Here is a 22,119-nt window from a genome sequence, read left to right on the forward strand (position 1 = left end):
GGTTTATTTGGAAAGTGCATTTTGTATTTTACTTGAGAGCACAACTATAGAACAAGTCAAATAGATGGCTTGGAGGATGGCACGTTTTTTCTTTCTTTCTGAAGAACTGTGCCTGTTAGCCGGTTCCACTTAACATTTACCAAAGCTCACAATGCAAACCAAGAGTGTATATTGCTTTCACTGAGATAGCTTTAGTTCATGTGTTACCCCTTTTGTTCTTTGTCTTTTCTTAACTAGTCAATTACTGTTATGGATTAGCTGGAGGGCTTACTTAATAGTAGGGTAATGCCTGTGTTTGGCATCGGTGGTTGGACGGAGGCGGAGGGAAAACCAGTACCAGCTCCATGGATAAGTCAACTGCTGTGGTTAACAGCTGATTCAGACCACTTTCTGTCCTACGACACGCAATAATTTGCATTACATATTTCTCAAGCACAAATTATGTGTATCTCCTCCCCCTAACGGGAAATTTATTATTCTAAACGGCACACATAAAGCTTCCTCTGTTTAAATCTGCAATTAAATCAAATCAAAAGAGGAGGAGGAAGATCAAGGTTCCAGGTTATGAATTGCAGGCAATGTTCTCCCTTAAACTCATCGGGCCCTGAGGCGTGCCTGTTATAACACTTATGATCTACTCAACAGCACAAAGCTCGGCCCATTAAACAAACAGCAGTTTGCAGATTTGGATGGAGAATGACTGCTGGGGAACAAAATAGAAGGGAGAGAAATGATCAGGTGCATTTCTGTACAGCGCAGCAGCGTTTGAGTGCCGCAATAAAGCTCCACTACAGACTGCTGTTTGGAGAAATTAACTAGAGCAACGTCTTCCTGAGCTTGCGATAAGGGCTCTTGCTTATGTTGTTGCATGCATTGACCAGGAACAGTGTTTCGAATGTAGCATATGAATCTTTTATAAGCAAGTCACACTACAGCAGTGTGCAGACAGGACAGCTTTAATGAAGATCAACATGTCAGAGTATCTGGAACGCCCATCTGGCACTTTGTTTTATGATATCTGGAGCCATTGTTTTGAATGTGGCACTGCTCATTACCAGATGGTTCCGCAGACAAAATGAGAAAAAGACTAAAAAGAGAATGAAATGACATCAGATAAACTGAGAGAGGGGGGCAGAGAGATAGGGGGAGGAAACACAGCTCTCTACCCTGCATCCCTAGATCCTCTCATTAAGAGACAAGAGCAGGGAGGGAAATGAGGAAAACATCTTGCAAAGACAAGATCCCCTGTATCCACATCTGTGAAGACCACTTTAAGCAGGATAATTGGCTTGACTAATACACTCACAGGCGATGACAGCAGGTGATGCCCGAGTAAATCAGGATTGGCCTGTTATAGGTGGTGTAACTGCAGCTTTTAGGCTCTTCTTTCCACACCGGGACTATCAGGAACATGCTGAAGGTACTGGAACTTTTGAAAGACTACATCTGACCAAAAGGATGTTCTGCATTTACTCAAGTCGACTGCACAAATGAGCTTATTCAGTGTTCAGAATTGAAACCAACTATTACATATTGTTTATGTTTTAGACAAGTAAAACGGTGTTCGGTAGAGTGAGTCAGCCTGATTTGGTGACTTTCAAATAACTTCTACGTCTCTTTGAAACTCATCACAGTCTTTAATTTCCCATTATGCATTTCATATTAATTGAAAAGAAAACATGGCACTGCACCGAAAAATAATTAGTTGTTTGTTGTGTCTCAGTTGTTAAGACACATTTGTTTACTGTCTGGCAAGTAGAGACACATCAATTAAAAGTGGGAAATGGTTGACATCAAGGGGCACTGCTGCACATTATTAGGAAGAGAGAACTTACTTAATACTGTACTCATTTGAAAACCAGGATAAATAACTGTGCAAAGTATAATGTTTGTAAGCAAACCTTTTAAGGTTTGTGGTGCGCCTCATTAGCCAATAAACCGGTGTCTCCAAAGCTCATAAGTTACATATTGTGTAGTTTATCCGATGAGAAAGCGGCATTGGGGCTCTCACTTCTATTGAAAAAAACCAACATGATACATATGACTAATGAATGCGTTTGGCAAACTAAAAGTTATCTCCGGTCACATTGAATGGTGTTGCTGGAGTGTAAACTTCCCCAAATCCAGAAATAGCAGGACAAGCTGCATATTTCGAAAACATACCAACCGGAACAAATTTAGATTGGACACCAACTTGCTAATAATTTCTGTTTTAGTTTTAGAGGTGAAGACACTCTATAATCAATTCATTACACATTTACTCTTGTGTACTTGGTTGTGTGAAACCATGAAAGCCTTGACAGACTTGACGTGCCTTCGCTATTGTACGCTACATCAGCTTTCAATGGATAGTGGGTGTTCGGTGGAGAGGTTTTATTGAACAGTTTTGTTTTGAGGAATGTCCTTGTATATGCAGGTTAATAGTTCTGGGCGAGTTAGTGAAACAATAACGTGAGAGAAAGGAGTCTGGTAATGTTGGTAGAGTCTCTGGGTGTCAGATATAGATGTGAGAGAAACAACATGAGACTAAGCAGAAAGGTTGATGCAAACCTTGTTTTAAAATCTTACAACAGCAAAATGCAAAAGCTCCCAAATGTTCAATGATATCAAGATGCAAAAATCACGTAAGCTTTTGAACAAGAGAATCATTTCTGGGGAGGATCTCGGTAAATCGCCTCAATAGTTTATTTCAAAATTGCTTCTGGATACAATATTGGCCCCAGTGTGTACACTCAGCTGGGGACCGTCTTGCCACATTAATTGTGTGCTCTATAGTAGCCGTTGGGGAAGATGTACTGGCTAAACGGCATTCATTTTAAGGGGTCAATTTGTCATGTTTTCCTATGTTTTCCACTGTGTAAGTTGTAACAATGATACAGTAAACAAAACAACACTAATTGTTATCCGTTGCTTCTTTTTCACAGCTAAAGGCTGGAGAGACGGCTGCAGTCATCGCCAGGGAGTTGGCGGAGCAAACTAAGCGTAATCTTCAGGCAGGAGACATCACCTTCACAGTGAAGGCCATGGTTCAGCTGGTGGATCTCCTTGACGTGCAGCTGAGGAACCTCACGCCAGGCGGCAAAGACAGTGCAGCACGAAGCCTGAACAAGGTAGTTCAAGAAGAAATGTCGAAACTGCCCGTTATTTATCTTCTCCTTTGCTATCAGGCTGGGTAAATATGGCTTGCAGGAATGGTGATCCATTCCCCTGATTTAATCTTTAAGTCAGCATTGTCATTCTGACTCCAAGACCTCTTTCAATTTGGAGGTCTACCTCCCACAAAACTTCACAGTGAACTTCTTATGAGATGCCTTTTCTCGCTGTCGGATAAAATTACTTCCGTTTTCCTGTGTTCCTTCAAGTTCAGAAGAAAGCTCCGACATATCTCTTCCAAGAGTATCATGTATCATGCTATTTATTTAACATTGATGGAGTTTCAAAGAGGTTATTCGTACGTCAGGCTGTTCAAAAGCATTAAACACGCACCACTTTGTTTTTATTAATGAGACAGGGTGAGGTTTCATTCGGCTGGATCTAAACTGTGAGAGTGCAGAGGTTTTCATTTTCTGCTGAACTTGAATCCGATACATTCATTTCCCAATTCACAGCCGAGCCCAGTTAGGGCCACTGGGGCAAAGCGATCTAAAATAATGCTTTCTTTCGGCTGATCGGCCAACAGAAAAGCAAACATTAGTGAAATTCAAAATGTCAGTCGTTAATTTGCTGGAGCGGCTTCACTTGTAGAGAACCATGAACACCTGTTTGCAGATAGTTTTTTCCGTGACATTCTTTTTTTCATTCAGCGGACACAGATGTTCCCATTGACATTTTAGTGCCAGTTTTCTCCAATGGAGCGGGGAGGCAGTAAAGATAGCCAAAAGGCCTCAGAAGGGATTGTGATGAGCAAATCCACATTGAGGGGCAACTAGAGTTTATAATGCCTCTCGAAAAAAAGGGTTTCTCATAAAACGCAACATTCAAGATAGAGGCTACTGCTCTGGTTGCGATTGCTATTGAAGTCTTTAGCTTCTCTTGTAAAGGGCAGTAACTAAAGGTCATGGGATTACTTATGATTTATAATTTTCTGTACTCTATATATACGCTGTCCTTTCGTTTTGGTGCATCTGTGGGAAGAAAACTGTCAATATCGTTCCATTGATTTCAAAGTCCTTTGCCAGTGAGAGATCACAGAACTCTCCCTCGCCGCTGTAGCTGATGTTTACATCCTGACTTCTATCATTTTGACACAATCTGCAAAGAGCCAAGCGAATTAAAGATTTTCCTTTTTGATAGCGAAGCAAAAATGCTTTCTGCCAGCAGACAATGAGCGGATTGAGTTTGGCAAACGGTGAGATCAGTTTCGTTTTCATGATCAAAGGGTTGCTGGCGGACGGTACGGACAGAAGCGTTTCCAGAAGAGTGGGCTGTGATGAACAGCAAGAAGCTCCTTTATGGGGAGATGGTACTCTTTGGAGCTAATCTGCATGGGGTTTATCGTGGTACTGTTAAACCACATAGTAGCAATGTTGGCTACCTTGCTTATATCAGAACTCACTTAAAATCATCCACTCTCCATGGAGCGCTGACAGCCTTTCTTCGAGCTTGAGCTTCCTGTCATTTTTCAGGTTTGCTTAATTGTTGTCAGCACTAACTCCCCTTCAACCGTGGCAGACAAATAGCTCTCCGGAGTTCTCAGAGAACTTCTTAAGTGAAAAATCAATTAAACAAAAAACCTTGAAATCAGATTTACCGGTGTCAGAGGCATGCTCCCAAATGTATAGCATGTCTCATGTCACTGCTTTTCTATGATAGTGTATCATTCATGTTCTTTGTGTATTACTCTGCAAACAATTCACAAAGTGATTGTTGCAAGAATAAAATGCTTTTTTTTCCTAAAACAGAGGCACTATGTTGTTTGAATTGATGACCTTTGCTAACTCTTTGCATTTCCTTTGGGTTGCAGCTGCAGAAAAGAGAGCGCTCTTGCCGGTTTTATGTTCAGGTATTTGGACCAAACTTATCCCCTTCCCCACTTTCCATTCCATCATTGTGAAAACTGTACTGCTATTTACATGTTTAACTTGTCATTGAAGTTTGACCTTTTTAAGTGGAAATAACTATATATGTATATTCAAATGTTAGTAAAATGAGTCAAATTTCACTATTTTCAAGTGAACATCAGTGTCTCAAACGCACAGTTAATTTGTCATCATTGTACCTTGCTTGTATACAGTATGTCAATATATTCTATCACCTCCCCTTGTATGTTTGGTCTCAGCATGAGGCTGATAATTTCATTATTTAAAATGCCATTTATCCTTTGTGGGTTTCTCCCGGGTCTCAATCATTAAAGAAAACGCAACCAAATTGTCTTTCCCCTGAAATAACCCACATAAGAGGATAGCATCAACCATAAATTAGGCTCACTGAAATGTGATGTACTCTCAGCAAATGCTTAAGAGCCAAAAGAAGTGACCTCATTATACCAGCGACTCAACTTGTAACTACAAAGTCAGCTGCAGTCACGGCATGTTTTGATTCTCCCTGATGCATAATACATGCGTGTCCTAATTTAAGGGGGTGTCTATTGCTTCCCTCAGTTATTTCTCGGGCTACTGAGTTATTTTGTTATCCCTGGGGTGACATACTAACTGGCATCAGTATCATTTCTACCTTGACAAGATAACTATAGAATATGTTGACATTCCTGTGTGCCATACAGATGGCTCCTATAAACCTGCACATTATAGGCATATGTTGTTGTATATGAATGTTCTGCAGTGCTCATGTTCAGCAACATTTATTTGCCTCGATTCCTCTGAGGCATGTCAGAAGGCCCTTTGCTATGGATTGTTATGTGATGGTGCAAATGACAGCAAACTGGAATGCTTTCATATGGCCGAGCTTGCTAATATGTGCAGATGGGTTTGTGAGTGCGCGGTGCTCATAGGATAAGGTTGCTGGTATCCTATTTCTGTATTTCTCTACAAATGCCAATTGTCTATGGAGTTAAATTCTGAATATTATATTCTTCCCTGCCATAGACTCCTATTGGCAACCTAATTCTCAGAGCTTTGTCCATGTTAGCATGCTAACATATGCTAATTAACACAGAATCAACTGAACATATATTAGCGCTAGATTTTATTACCACTCATTCAGAGGGGAGACATTTCATTAAAACATGAAAATGTCAGCCTCGTAGTTATTGGGTTCCAGGATCTGAATATCTGCTAAATTCATGGCAATCCAATTATCTTTAAGATGTTTCAGTCTGGAATGAAGTGTTGGACTGACCGAGCAGTATTGCCATTCTATGAACGTGAAAACAAAGAAAATTACCAACAGATCCAAATTGATTTGCACACATCCTTGTGCTTTTACGGCTGCATCTGGGTTCATGTTTCATAGTGTAGTATAGACTGAGAATATGTTGTACATTACCATACACGACGATACACACCGCTGGGCTGTGCACCTCCTCCTCTCCTGCGTTGCCTCACTTGGTTGACAAACAGTGTGGAGCTTCCACTTGATGATCCGGAATAATGGAGCAGCATCTGTGTTCTTGGATAAACACAGGCACTGGCTGCACACACTGCCACCTTTGAGGGACTTTCATTGATTAGGGAAATTGGGCAACGTTTTCTTCAACAGGGCCCTTGGTGGTTGACATGAATGGGATTATCAGAGGAATACAAGGCAAATGAGAGGCGCAGCTGCCTCTGCTGTCCCCCTGCTCAGAGACGGTGCTGAAAACAGACGTCAACAGCACTTTGGGAAAATGCAGATTGTGTCAGTGCAGGTGCGATTGTGGTGAAGGGGGACATCGTCCAAAATAAAGTGCTGGGCTTGAGGTGGATGTCGAAATGAGATGAAGAGGGATTCTCGGCTTGATTGAGGGCTTTTATCTTTTGGTAAACAAGATGACAAAACAAGACGACTCTTTAATTCACTTGGTACGGAGGTCTTCATCTTGTTCAGATCATCTGGGAGTTTGAATAGAAGCGGCTTGATTTGCTGATTCCATTACATATTCACAAAGAGTTCAACCTGCAGCAATCTCCCTGCCTCTGTTGATCCGGTGCAGATGAAATAATCATGAATTATTGCGACTTCTGTATCTCTTGATATTGATTCACCCAAAAGGATTTGGCCTTCATAAAGCTACAAAGCATACTGTATTGTGATGACCTCCCCATGTTCCCCCTGAGGAAGGTTTCTCTGTTACACCCTTTGGTTTTGAGTAAACATGATGAAAATAGCAACTTTTGGCTATCGTAATGGCATCTTGTTCATATTCGCTGACATTATGGTTCAATTATTGTCATTAGGTCCATCCATGTTGTCGCTTAAGTCAAACACACAAGCTTTGAATGGCTTCTTTCTTCGGATTTTTTTCTTTTTTCAAGCAGACGTTTAAATTATCCATCCATAGGCCATTTCGACACATAATATCACAATTGAATATCTTGTGGGAGCCAAGTGAGTGTGACTTACCAGGATACAGGGAGGATATTGAGTTCCGGCCCCTCATTAAAATGACACCTTTGCATGCAAAGATGACGAGGGGGAGTGTCACAGCGCAGGATGACCTTAGAGCAGGCAAAACGAGGGGAGGCTCCTTGTTCGAGAATGTAGCAAGATGATAACATTTCCCTGGGAGTCAATTTGTTAAAAGATGAAGATAACCACATCCTCATTACCGAGACCTCTTCATCTATCCTGCAGTGCACAGTTCTGCCTGAATAGTCTGTATGAAGCGTTTCTGCTTAAAGTGGATTCAGAAGAATTTCTCCAGCACTCAGGATTTCAAGTTTGTTTGTTACAACCCACGTATGTATAATTTAGCATAAGAAAATCCTTAGAATTAAAACGAGTCATCATTTTCAAGATAAAACAATGTTTCAAATTAGAATCCAACAAAGAAACTAGAGATGGACTGCACTTAGTGACTGGAAGGCTTTTGATGTGAAATCTCTGTGCAGCTTGTTAACATTGAACAACAGTAAATGGTAGCGACTAGACATAGTTAGTGGATATATAACTGTATTTCTGGTTTCTTTTTAAAAGAAAGAAACTCTGAGTATAGAAGACTGTGAGTAGACGTAGACATCATGACGTCAGCCATTGGTTTGTGAAGTACGGTTCTAAAAGTCCTGATGCTTAGTCCTGGACATCTTCAGGAGACTAAAATGTTAGAACTAAATAAAAACACTGTGAAACACATGGTCATCTCTAACCGCTTCGGTGGCAGTAGCAACCTGTCAATCACAAGGTAAACACACCCGAAAGCATACCTTGCTTTATTGCCTATTTTACTCCCATTGGCGCCATCATTTACGAAGTGAATATCATGCTGTGTTGAAGATGATTTGAATCTTGCGATTGAGACCTAACACTCAACTTCACATTGTTTCCTGAGTTAATAAAGTGAGAAGTAGGACCATGGTCTCATCAACATTTAGACGTATCTTTGCAAACCAATAGAAAGAATGCATGTTTACGGCACTTTTGCATTAGCTTCACTGTTTATATCTGGATGTCGTGGTCGGACTGACGGAGTGAGTGCTATGGAAACGACACTTTAAGTCTCCAAGTCCACCTCTCTCTGCCATTGATACATATAAAATTAAATATACACTTTTATTAATCCCCAAGGGGAAATTAGTTCTCTGCATTTAACCCATCCTTAGTTATTAAGGAGCAGTGGGCTGCAGTGATGCGCCCGGGAAGCAACTGGGGGTTCAGTGCCTTGCTCAAGGACACTTCGACTTGCAACTAATGGGGAGAGCCGGGATCGAACCCACAACCTTGCGGTTGCAGGACGGCCCTCTTACCCCAAGGGCTGCTACAATTGTAAGATTAAACCTAACACATGAGACACAATCATGGAAACATGGAAACAACAGGTAATCCGTCAGTAACTCATAAACACAACCACCCACTTCCAAGAGGGGGGAGGTTTCATGAAATATTAAACATGAAGCTTGCAGTGATTTTCAAAGAAGGATTTGGCTGGCAGGTCAAATGAAACAGTCAAAGGAAATACAGAAATGATGCAACAGCTTCACCTGCGCCAAGAGACATCGAGTCAGAAAGAGGACACAGAGAACAACATTTTTGTGTGTTGTTTTTTCCCCCCATTTTGAGATCAGCCTTCAACGTCAGTGAGAGAAAACAAGTGAGAGGAACCAACCGGTGAACAGGATAGGAGGAGGGAGGAGGACCAGGTGTACACAGAAAGCCGCCCAACGAGCAAGCCAGAAAGTGAAGAGCGGGAGATCAGCCTCAGCCAGAATCAATTTCCCAGACCCAGAGTTCATTTCATCAATCAGCACACAGATAAAAGCACACACGCCATAGGCTGGCTTGGACTCCTGCCAAGCGCACGCTAATGTCCACCTCTCCCTGCTTGCCGTCTGCATCGGTATAAATGGCCTGTGCACTGCAGCGTTTCACGCCCAGTCATCATGCATGTTCCAAGAGGAACATTCCTGCAGTGAGTCCAGTTCACGATTAGCATGACCTCGTCTGCCAGGAACCAGAATATGGTTTTTTTCTTCCAGCATAGGAATGCCATGCTTGCTGCAGTAGACTGAGCCGCTCCATTCGACAGATGGAGTGGCAGTGTGCTAATAACAGGAAGGTAGCAGCAAGCCACCATCCCGATGTCTCACCTGCAGAGACGGTGATGATGGCAGTGGTGTGATGCTCGGGTGAACATCCCAAGCTACCCGGCAGCTGGCTGTGGTTTCATACTTACCATGAAGACATTAGAGGGGTATCAATCTATTCATCTATGCCTCAGCAAGACAACAATATAGCCATAGCATTCAAAATGGGAATGTTTTTGCTGTTTTTAGTTATTATTACATTATTACAGGACACGTTTTTAAATGTTTTCTTTGGCTTTCAAGTGCCTTCAATGAAATAGTTAGGTAAGATGATCGATATCTCTCTCCAGGAGCGAGTTAGCTTAGCTAAGCAATGACCTCTAAAGCTCATCAACTAACACAATACTGACGTTAGGATATGTAAACAGACCAACTGGCTGCTGGTCTTACCTTCATATTTACCGTACAGACATGAGCGTTATCAAGTACCTCGTATAACTATCTGCAAGAAAGAACATTTTAAATGTGAGAGTTTTGTCATCTTTTGTAAAATGTAAAATCCCCAATGTCCCAGACGGTGTCTTAGGTGATCTTAGGCAATCTTTGGCAACACAGACAGCTTAACAAAACTCTCAGGGGCACAACGTAATAACACAGAAGTGTGCTGTGATTGTCCCGGACTTGGTTGCTTCCTCTGCAGCAAAGGCAACAAGTGTTTTCCTTTTGTTATCATGAACACGAAAAGACCATTCTTTCTTTTCCATAGTGTGTGTATTGTAGTTCAAGTCGAGGCATCCTGGTTTCCCACATGGAGATGGCACAGGCTTGATATCAACATCACTTTCTCTGTTTTGAATGAGTGAAAAATTGGCATGCTACACGCATATTAATACCAGTAATGAATAATTTGCACTACAGTGATTTGGTAATCCATTGCATGTCCAAATGATGCATCATGAGTGAATGTCAGCTTTATTGCATTTCCCTGGACGATGTTAAAGGCCTCTAAGGAAATTGACCTTTACAATATACATTTTTGATGTATAATGTAGACCTGCCCTTGGTGGCTTTACTCACTCTTGGTTCAACCCCCGCGCTCCCCATAGTTGCAAGACACTGAACCCCCGTTGACCCCGGGTGCTTCACTGCAGCCCGCTGCTCCTTAACAACTAAGGATGGGTTGAACCCCACTGTGGGATCAATAAAATGTAGATTATTATTATTATTATTATTGGTTATCCATCGTATAATCCCTGCTCATCAAGTTTCTGACCTACTCTTTGGGGTGTGCTATCATTCTGCCTTGTCTCTTCTGCATGTGGAAAGGCGAGACTGCTTCCTCTGCAAGTCCATCAATCCTTTCCCAGAATAGCCATTATTTCAGTGTTGTAAGAAATGCTAAAGAAAAAAAAATCTTGCAGTGTTGAACAAAAGAGAAAATAAATGTCACTTCTTAAAGAAAAGGAGCTCCTTAATTGAGAGTGAGGCAACCTCTGCCTCTGGCAGAATGTCAAAAGGTGTGATTGGAGATTGGCTTCAGATAATGAATACTTACATCAAATGTGGTAGACAGTCTCTGCGTGTGTGTGTGTGTGCGTGTGTGTGCGCCTGTGAGTTTTTCTTGTGTTTTTCTATACTAGCAGGTGCAGAGGTGTGTGTTGGCTCTTGCGTCAGTCTCTCAGTGGGTGTGCGGTCTTGTCTGGTCGTGGGCGGCTTAATGTGTGCAGGGTATGTTTTGAATGAGGGAAAGCCAGCTGGTGCTGTTTGTAATGATCCTCCATTGCCAGCGAGTTGAATACAGTCGGTCCTCCGTCTCCTCTTGCTATCACAGTGATTTGAAACAAACGTACATTTTTACATTATAAGGTAATTGTGGGGCGCCATTACACTTTTGCTTGTTAGTCTTTTGATTAAGAATGAATATGATATGCTAGAGCACATGACTTCTCTTATCGCCTTTGGCTTCATCCCCCTGCTGATTTTGAGTCGTACTAAAACTTATTCCTTTTCATAATCCATTGATCAAAAAGGAGATCTAAGCGAGGTTCAGAGATAAATGACTTCTACTTTTAGTGTGTTATGAGCTGTTTGTAGCACTGTATAATATTATTATTCATAATCACAACACGTTATAAAGCATTTTATAATTACTGATGAGTACGTCAATTACAAGCTCATTGTCATGTTCTTTTCCAAGGACCATAGTGCATTATAATTCCCATAGTTATAATACAACATAGTATATTCATAATGTATTACAATGCACTGTAATATGATTAATTAACTCTTAAGTGGTCAGTGTTTGCTTTAAGTAAAGTAAAAAGGTGTTACATCTTTAATTCATGTGTACTTACTACTTACACACAATGATCCTTTCAAAGAAATGTCAGTATTATGATATTTTCCTTCATACGTCATTATGCAATGCTTTATAATACGTTATGATTATTGTTATAAAGCATTATCAGTGCTTATAACTATGATTATATGATGCTGTATAATTGGATTATAACATATTTTAAGTTCTTTATAATATATTATAGACATAGAAAACCAACATATCTATGAAGTATTGTGAAATAACTTGTCTTCCACTTGCAGTCAGGCTCATTTAGCACGTCACCGCAGTGGCACTGGCAATTAATCAATGAGTCTGCTTGACCAATTAGTATTCCATTCGTAAATCTTGCCTTTGGCATTTTTAAATGTTTAGATGGTTGGTACCAGAATATACCTTTTCTATCCATTGGCATGTCTCAATGTTTCTTTGCTTGTGTTGTTTTTGTGTATTGGGATTGTCTGCATGGAAGAGCATGAATCACAACAATTAAAGGCTCTCCCCTCAAGTCATGTAACAACTGGCCTCCAGTCTTGGAAGCATTGCTTCTGATTCACGTACCTGATTACTTATGCTTCTAGTTAGATAAAAGGAAATGGTAACAACAGCAATTTAGCGACTACGACAATGTCATTACAGATGCAGGTGTTGGTGCTAACAGTTACAATCCATGTCCGAAAGCAGAACTTGTAAATTATTTGAAAAAAGTGCTCGGTAGAAAGATGATTATAAATTGAGAAATGGTGGAAAGCAAACCCACTTCATGCTTCTCCCTTGCACATTCCCACACGAACAAGCATTTGCTTTTTCAGTCCTGAACTCTCATTTCACTTCCTTCACTCTCACCGTTTACCAAATCACCACGTCAAACACCAGCAGCCAGCTCGGCTTCTGTTGACTTAATGAATGATTTGCCCCCCCCCCCCCTCCCCAGGCGATGGTGGAGACGGTCAACAATCTGCTGCAGCCACAGGCCCAGGCAGCATGGAAGGAGCTGAGCACAGGGGAGCAGCTGCGGGCCGCCACCATGCTGCTGGACACCGTTGAGCAAGGGGCCTTCGTCCTGGCTGACAACCTGCTGAAGACGGACATTGTGCAAGAGAACACGGACAACATCCGTGAGTCCAGGCAAAGCAATCTACACATGAAAATGTTATTTATTGTCAATTTCTCATTTGTTTTTAGACATATGAGAATACTATGGGTGGAATGGTTGTTTTTCCCCCAAATAAAAAAAAAATACATTTTTAGAACTGAATCGTAAAAAAATGGCACGCCATGAATTCGTATGAAAGTTGTTAACTGAACACGGAGGGCGAAGTGTTTTTTTGACCATTCTGTTCTGGCACCAAAGTCTTTCTCCAGTTCCCCCAGTTGAAAGCATAGAGACTTCCTGCTGCTCCTGCTGATTCCTCGCACACTTACTGTACATGGCATAGAATAATCTAATAAAATGGCTCTATTATACTTTTCAAATTTAAATAGATGTACTTCTATTATCATTCTGATTGATTCAATTGGTGGAGAGATCTGGACTTCTTAATTTATAGCTACAGAAGCAATGAAAATGGTTTGCCAGCAAACAAATTGCACTTTAATTTGGTCTGTCTGCATGAGGAAACCATCTTGGACAGAATTTAGTTAATTTCTTTTCAAGCTGCTGAGTTGATTGGCTTTGTATTGTCAGTTATGTTATTTAGAACTTAGATTGGTCTTCATGATGTTTCCCATGTCGTCCTTCACTTGTGCGTCTGAAGGGTTTCATTCTGGTCTTGCCATTTGTACGGAGGTTACAACATTCACCATCCAGGTATTGATCCAGGGTGCTCTCATACTGATAGGTGGTGGAACAAGTGTGGTGGTCACTGGATTAATTATTTCTCCCTTGCAGGAAGTTAAATTCAGCGGGGCTGCTTATGTCTGACGACAGTCAGCTGTAAATGTTCTCAAATGATTGTACTTTTACTTTTGTTAATTATTATTCAGAATGACCCACTACTCAGATCAATACTCACTACTCACTGTATAAATACCAAGTGAGAACAGCTAATGGAACAACTGTCATCAATATTTTCCCTTGTTGAGCTTTTCAAAACTGGATACATCAGTTGTTGAAAGGTAGAAGCTCTTAAATCTGTTTACATTGAGAGCCATTCACAAAGACAAAATACAATTCAATTAAACAACCTCTTACACAGGGCGGCAAGTCGGGCAATGTGAATTAAAAAAACATGTTTGTATGATGTATCGTCCTCTTCTCAGAAGAAGCGGAGTTTCTCTTCTAAGTTCCTGCTGCCATGGCAACCTCAACATATAGGTCTACAGACGAAAAAAGGAAGGAAGCGTAAGGAGAATGAATAAAATGATTTTATTGTATCTGGCACACAGTTCATGTGGGTATTAAGGAGATTCTGTGCTCGTTTGGAGAGAGGAATGAGACGATGCCTGCCCAACTGGAGTGAGATTTTATAGCGCATTGTCGTCGTCGGCTTAATTATGTGCTGGTGACATGTTTACTGGACCTTATCTCTCTGTTTGCTCGGCTTGTGTTTTTCAGCCAGGTGGCCCCAACTATCCCTCATGCCATGCATGGTAGTGAAAGGACAACAAGGAGGAGTTTTAACATCAGTAATCGCTGCAGCAGCTAACTAGAATGGGCACTCGGTAGAGCGCATACCTTCGCATATCACAAGATTGGGCATTGAATTATGAACATTTTGGCATTAGTTGCAAAGAGGATTACACGTGGCCTCTTGTGTAGCTCTCCGTGGGCACTAACCTTTAGCAAAGACACAGGTGTCATAGTCCACTGACATCAGATAGTCAGCTGAATACCTTATCAGGCTTAATGAAGTTTATATTTCCTCCACTTGGATGGAGATTTTCCAATGCAGACTAATCTGCCAGATGTTTTTTGTGTTGTGCCAGAGATCACTGCCATTAGCATTGCCATAGCAGAAGCGAATGCCGTGAAATGTTTGGACTGATGGCGTTCGGAGAAACCACCCTCTCAAACAGATGACGGTAGCCAAGAGGAAAGTAAATGTTATTCAGACCCAAAACTTTCGGCTGGAATTGGTCATGACATCACCTTTGTTAAAAATGTAACATTGCATTAGTTTCAGTCCGAGACAAGAATAGGTTACACAGTTCCAACACCTTGGACAAGCTCATTTAACTTCCTGCCGTCTCTGCTGGTTATCAGGAAACCTCAATCTGATGACGAGACTTCAGTAAATCATTGACCATTGCATTGGCCAAGAAAAAGCCTTGCAGATAACCTCGTGGAAAAATCCCAACGTCATCTGAATCTACAAATGATCTGCCGAAGCAGTAATGGAAGTTGTGTAAGTCCATACTGCTCACGTCATCTCTTGGAATTTGCCATTCGTGCAACTTGTTTTCCGTACTTCTGCCTCGCAAGGAATCGGTGGATTTGTCTCAGTGCTCCGGGAGTTAATTTGAGTTTTAGGAATGCCCAGACTTTGCGCAGGTCACCAATACTCGAGATTAGAGCCCACTGCTTGATCAACCGGAACTGTATCATAAAATCATAACTCTGATGGAATTAGCTTTTTTCAAAAATGTCAGCTCTGCTCCTATCAGCAGCTCATCTTCCTCTCTGGTATGATGCCGGAGTCTTTGAAACATAAATTGGGAGCTTGCTTCAGACACAACAGCGTTTGAGCTGCCACAGAAGTGAGCTGGTCTTCTGTCGCTGGTCTTTATCTCCTTGTATCTGTTGCTCTCTCTGCTCCTCTTTTTCTTTCTTTTTTTCAAAGGCCAAAGACAAACTTAAGGGGAAACAATGTAACCTGAACACTTGCTTGTCATTTAATTAGGAGGCTTATAGCAAAACACAAACCTCCTCTCTATAGAACGAGTAGAAAGGGAGGCAAGAATGGGTGTGTCGCATTTATTGCTCGTTGGAGATGCTTGGATTAATAAAATCAGCTATGTAGGAGAATGGCTTTTGGAATCAGTGAAGTGATTAAAGTTGTGTTTACATTTAGCGGCTGTGTATTGTAGGGTCTTAACCTAATGGCAATGACAGCTAATAAGTCACAAGGAGTTCAGGTTCACTCCAAAGCATTATTGTTCAGTTACCTTTAACTTCTGTTAAGGCATTTTGAAAGCATTTTTTTGTTAGGTTTTGACTGTAGTGAACATTGTTAAATATAAAACAAACAGAACAAACCACCCAATGAAATCTTCATGTGACTTCATGGTGGTAGCAGAGGGAAGATATGTGACTGAAGATAATAATAAGAACAAATTCAAATTTGTTAGACTTTACGTATGAAATAAAAAGATTGTTTACAATCAGTGAATAGGCAACCATATTGCACATAATGTAGACAAATCCTTGAATGTTGTCCCCGTGCAATTTATTGTCTACAGCAGATTGTATGTCTACTATTTCTATTGTGTATCATAAAAATCAAATGTATTGAACAATAACCGCTGATGCTTGGGTTTGTTCTGTACATGTGAAGAGCTGGAGGTGGCAAGGATGAGCACAGATGGGAACTTGCCTGATCTGAAGTTCCCACAAACTGGAGGACAGGGCAACTCGATCCACCTCTCAGCGAACACGCTAAAGCAGCACGGAAGAAATGGTGAGTCGTCAACACGGTTGAATCTACTTTTAACGGTTCCCTGTTTGAAATGTAATCATGCCTTGTCGACAGCATTACGTGTTATTCAGGTTAGTGATATAACAGAAATGTACTGGACAGAACTTCACTCGCCTATAACAGGAATACTGTTCTATTACTTTTTTTTTTTTTTGGGAATTTCATTACAGATGCATGTAAATTACTTTCAATTTGCCACCCAAATCCTTTATTGGGCTGCATATGAAGCACGGGAACCGTTCCAGGACTTCAAACACCACCCTGGCTGTAGACGTCGTTACATTCAAGCACTGCCTCTAAACTGTGAATGAGGCAGTTAGACAACAATACAAAGCTATTTCCAGGACCAATACAGCCTCATCTTTCGACTTTATTATCAACCCATGCAAATCAGAATCGACTCAAGCTGCGCCCGGTGCCTCTCAGCTGGATGACTCAGTCTATGTCCAGCCGTGCCCGGGCGCATCGTTAGAGCAGGGTGGTTTATCCGGTGTTGTAGCACCCAAATTATTTTCTTTTCATCTGAGCGAGTGAGTTCAGTCACAGGGGGCGGGAATTTTCTTTCATATCAATGTTGTATATTGAGGCAGCAGGAGGGGAAAGAGGTGTGTGTGTGTGTGTGTGTGAGAAAGAGAGAAAGACATTATTTATAAGAAAGGCAGCAGGACCCAGCTTCCATTCACAGCTACCTCCATCCTTCGAACTACATTTACCATACACTGCAGGCTGATGCTATTTTCTTGTACTGTGTATCAAGCAGCTAAGTTTGAGTTGTAGCTTATCAGGGGCTCGAAGAAATGGTAAGCAAAAGCAACACGAGTAATTTATTCTAGTTTATCTTCCTAACTAACATGTGTGTTCTACAATCATGGGATGTCCAAATACGTTTGCCCATGTTGGGTATTCTTTACTCCCGTGTTCCTGGAGGAAGACTGACAGCTTTCCTCGACTCGTCTTCTTGCAGGTGAGATTCGGATCGCGTTCGTGCTGTACAAACACATCGGGGCCTACCTTTCAACTGAGAATGCCAGCATGAAGCTGGGCAGCGAAGCCATGGCTACCAATTACTCCCTCATTGTCAACTCACCGGTGATCACGGCTGCCATCAACAAAGACTTGAACAAAGTCTACCTCTCCGACCCTGTCATTTTTACCATTAGACATCAACAGGTAATCTTCCGTCTCTGAGTAGAGATGTGTTTTGTTTCTCCTTGGAAGTGACTGCATTTAATGGGCTTTTTGTCTCTTTCTACTTACTTTCACACAAACACACTTGCTTATTGTACGCACATCCTTAATAGAACCCTTTCATCGCAATTCTCTCTATCCCTGAAATGCAAGAGAAATGTGGAAATCCCATCTCAGACAAATACAATTAAGTTAATATGACGTCTTATTCAATGGGAGGTGTGAAAAATTGCACACAAGGTGATGCTAGAGATGTATGTTTTTGTTTATTAGTTTGAACAAATACCAGCCGGATCTCTTGAACAAATATCAGTCATACTGAGCCTCGCTGGAGGCTGCTTCGTCGTTGTGGGGAGTCAGAACTTCTCCCTCTTGACTCCATTATCTCCTCCACACTCTGCCGCCCTCAAAATATCCCTGTTTTGTCTACAAACAGCGCCCTCAGCGATTATGGAGGATGTTGAACAACCATAAGAGAATTGCAGCGAGTCTAATGTGTAGGAGGGACCTGGAAGGAAGAAACAGCGGCAGGAAAAAATGCGCTGAGCGATAAAGAGAATGAAAGGAGGAGAGCTTATGGATACCAAAATGAAATGGTGGGGAAATGTCAAGGGGCAATGTCAGTGCAGTTATTGCTGTGACTCACCTGCCTTAAGTATAATTTGTAATTTGGATCCTAGATTCAGTCCTTTTACTGTTGGTCTAATGTTGGGGCACTGGAGCTTTCATACCCTTTTCTTGCTCAGATCAAGTCGTTTCAATAAAACGGTGCCCTTTTGGAAAAGTGCATTTTCTGCATGGTAGCCTCAGTGCTCATAACACTGGAGTGCACCAAGAGAGATGCTGCTTGTATTGTCATCTCAAAAAAGCGGCACAGACTTAATTTACATAGAGAGTGTATTGTGTGTACACCCAGGGCTGTACAATTAATAATAATAATAATAATATTAATATTATTAATAATAATAATGATTACAAACTTGCGCTATTGATTGATTGGATGCACTATTGGCGTTCTGCACACAGTGCCAGTCCAGCGTTCTGGTCCCTATTCTCTGGTTTACCATTAGAGGTGGTGTTAAGAGCACACTTTGAATAACTATCCGTTGCTGTCGGCAATAACTATCCCTTGTTCTTTTCTGAGGGGAGATGATATACATTTTATTTGGTGGACGCAACACTATATTACAATATTGTTGTATTAGTACCGGTTCCATCTCAGTGTGGGGGAGCAGCATCGGAGCCGGTGACACCAGCCGTCTTAACAAACTGGTTAGGAAGGCTGGCTCCATCATCGGCTGCCAGCTGGAGCACCTGGAACAGGTGGTGGAGAGGAGGTGTTGAGAAACTGGGTCCATATTGGGGACCTGACCACCCCACCACACACCAGGGACAGAGGAGTTCTTTCTCCAGACGCCTCCTCACGCTCCGCTGCGAGATACAGGAGAACATTCCTGCCGACGGCTATGAGGCTCTACAACAGTTCACCTCTTGCCAGATCACCCTAACCCTTCTTATATTTTGTGTTTTGGTTTTTTTTATTCTTGTGTGTTGCTGCTACTGACTCGACAAATTTCCCCTTGGGGATTAATAAAGTATATATCTATCTATCTATCTATCTATATATGTTTGGCTCTAAGAATCAAAGACAAATAGATAAATGTAATGATTGTATTTGTATGGACTAGGTTAACTGAATATCGCTCCTGCATAGAGAAGATAGCTGGCATAAATAATGATATACATTATGCTCCCAGACAGAATGAAAGGTTATCTCAGGTCTGTTGAGTTGACTTTAACTTTGTCCTTGAAAATAAACCTAAACTCTCATAACAAGCAGGGGTTCCTGATTTTGGGCTTCCCACACTTAAGCCCACTTCTGAAGCACGATGTTTTGGATCACTGATCTTCTGGGATGATGATGTGTCCTCTAGTTATTGTTTTGCTTCCTTGCCTCATCACTTAATGGGACTAATTAAATCCAATAATGGAATAGAGGGTCATCCTATCTCCTTGCTGTGGAATATTTTACGCAGGGTTTGGATGTGTGAAGGGTAAACTCAGTCAGCGGCAAATTTACATTCACCGAGGATAAACCTTATTAGACTAATTACCCGACAGCGAGTGTGAAACTATGACACACTACAGCTCCTCGTGGTGTTAATAGTAAGACAGTAGACCTGTTAACCAGGGAAGCTGTGAGTCACAAAGAAAAGGCTTGTGAGTGTACTCTCCTTTTGTCTCAGAAGCTACAAAAGAAATCGGGCTCAAGAGGGAAAGGCCGTTTATGTATCTATTCATCAGCGGTTTTGTTGTACTTGTGTGTTAAACAACCTCACTGGTCGAGGTTGACTTTTATAAAATGGCAAGCGAGTTAGCAGAGATGTGCGCTTGTCATAAGGGCCGTAACCAGCCACGAACAGCGTTGGTATCCATTAAACAGTGGGGAAGTCAATTTTCATGCAGTGAAAGTTAAAGAGAAAGGTCAAAAAACACAAAAAGAAACAGGCATGGGGCTTGATGCTGTCTGACAGTAAAACCACCTGCTATTCACTTTAGAATGGATATGGATTGCAGAAGTGGAAAATGATGCTACTTTGAGGATGCTTCTTCTGCAGACAAAGGAAGGTAGAAAGGAACAAAGCCATTATGTGATTACCTCCAGACCCCTGTGTTGTACCGAGCGAGGGGACACGCTGGATGCCCTCCTGTTATGAATTCAACTGTGTCTGATTTGACTTGTGTGTTTTGCCCTCCAACAGCAATCTGAGGAGAACTTCAACCCCAACTGTTCATTCTGGAGTTACTCCAAGAGAACCATGACTGGTTACTGGTCGACGCAGGACTGCCGCTTGCTCGGCACCAACAGGACACACACCACGTGCTCCTGTACCCATCTCACCAATTTTGCTGTCCTTATGGCCCATGTGGATGTCAAGGTAGGCCAGCTCTGGACATATGTATCCACCAAAATGTGCAATTTACCAAATGCATTTGAGAAAAATGAAAATCCATTGATCCATTATGGTTTACCCAGCCAGTCCATTCCAAGTTGATGTGTTGACAAGAAAAGTAAGGTTCAGCGAGTGGCTGTTTGTCGAAATATATTTTTATTTCCCTTGCTTTTTAGTTTACAGGGTAAAATGGAATAAGTGTTCTTGAACCGTCAAAGCACTTTGAAGACTAACATTTAAAGTGCCAATATACACACCGTATTCATATACTTGTAAACAGTTAGCCTGTCATTGTAAAGTGTGTATTGATCACAGCCACCTTAAAAGTCCTATGTGTGAAGAAAATATAGGATTGGCTCTAGTGGGTGGTGTATTTTGTGCATGCAGCTGTTTAATAGCTGCAGCATTCAATGCATGTTTGTTTTTTATACATTGGTTTTATAAGAAATAATTTTTTGGGGTCTTCACACCTTTTTGAAAATCCATATATTACATCAAAATATACTCCTGTCGATATGTACTGCAGAAATATCTCTTTAAGTTTTCTTCTTTCTTTTCTTTGAGTGGCCACATTTGGAAGAGAAAGTTTTGGTGTCGTAAAATAACCGGATTTGTTTGAATCTTCTTACTATATCTCCCTCGATGCTTTCATTTAGCAAATATCTAATCTCTGACAAAAATGGACTTGAATGTAAATCTTAAAGGAATATTCAATGTGCTTTACTACCAGGACTTACTGGAGGTGAGAAGACTGAGCGGTATCTATCGTCTCCAAAAATTATCAGGAAGGCAGTAAACAACTTTCCTTTAAATATATATATATATATATATTATTTTTGTTTACATAGTAACCTTGAATTAGTGTAAAGCGAGTGTTGCTATTTGTCTTGGCTAGGTAACATCAAGATGTCTTTTGAGTCCAAGCCTTTTACATCTGCCCCCTTTATTAATGCATGAATGTCTTTTTATTCAAGTACTTATTTATTTATGTGAAGACAGAAAACAGGAAACATTGCAGGATCTTTTTTGCTTTTCTGCCTTCAGAGACGGAATGAAATAAGTACGATAAGTGTGAACGTAAACGTTGGGTACTTGAGCTAAATTTATCGGACAGTGCTAATGGAAGTATAAAAAAGCCTTTTCAAATAAAGCTGTGAGATTTGTTTGGAGTGGTCAACTGGGGAAAGTGAGCTGAAAAACAGAACGAGTTGGATAAGGAAAGGGAAGGAGGATTGCCGGTCAGGGCAGAAGTCGTTCCGTAGTTCTGATGCTGACAGACGGCTGAATCATTTCTGTCATTGGAAGTCGGAGGAGCTTGCTGCTGACAGGGCAGAGCAGTTCTTGCTATCTGTTATGGCATCTCACTCCAGAACCTCTTCTCTGAA

General features: G+C 41.3%; 1 protein-coding gene across 5 annotated transcripts in view; it reads left to right on the forward strand.

Moving 5' to 3' along the window:
• The window catches only part of LOC130211677 (adhesion G protein-coupled receptor L3-like), a 198,328-nt gene that overhangs the window by 141,609 nt on the left and 34,600 nt on the right, over positions 1–22,119 (forward strand). For all 5 annotated transcript variants that reach the window (XM_056442598.1, XM_056442600.1, XM_056442601.1 and 2 more), the window contains exons 9-14: positions 2,925–3,110; positions 4,964–5,002; positions 12,890–13,073; positions 16,452–16,574; positions 17,557–17,762; positions 20,543–20,719. In XM_056442598.1, the coding sequence (XP_056298573.1) occupies positions 2,925–3,110; positions 4,964–5,002; positions 12,890–13,073; positions 16,452–16,574; positions 17,557–17,762; positions 20,543–20,719 (915 nt within the window). The remainder of the gene's footprint in view (positions 1–2,924; positions 3,111–4,963; positions 5,003–12,889; positions 13,074–16,451; positions 16,575–17,556; positions 17,763–20,542; positions 20,720–22,119) is intronic.

The sequence above is a fragment of the Pseudoliparis swirei genome, chromosome 21, assembly GCF_029220125.1.
Source record: "Pseudoliparis swirei isolate HS2019 ecotype Mariana Trench chromosome 21, NWPU_hadal_v1, whole genome shotgun sequence".
Taxonomy (NCBI): Eukaryota; Metazoa; Chordata; class Actinopteri; order Perciformes; family Liparidae; genus Pseudoliparis; species Pseudoliparis swirei.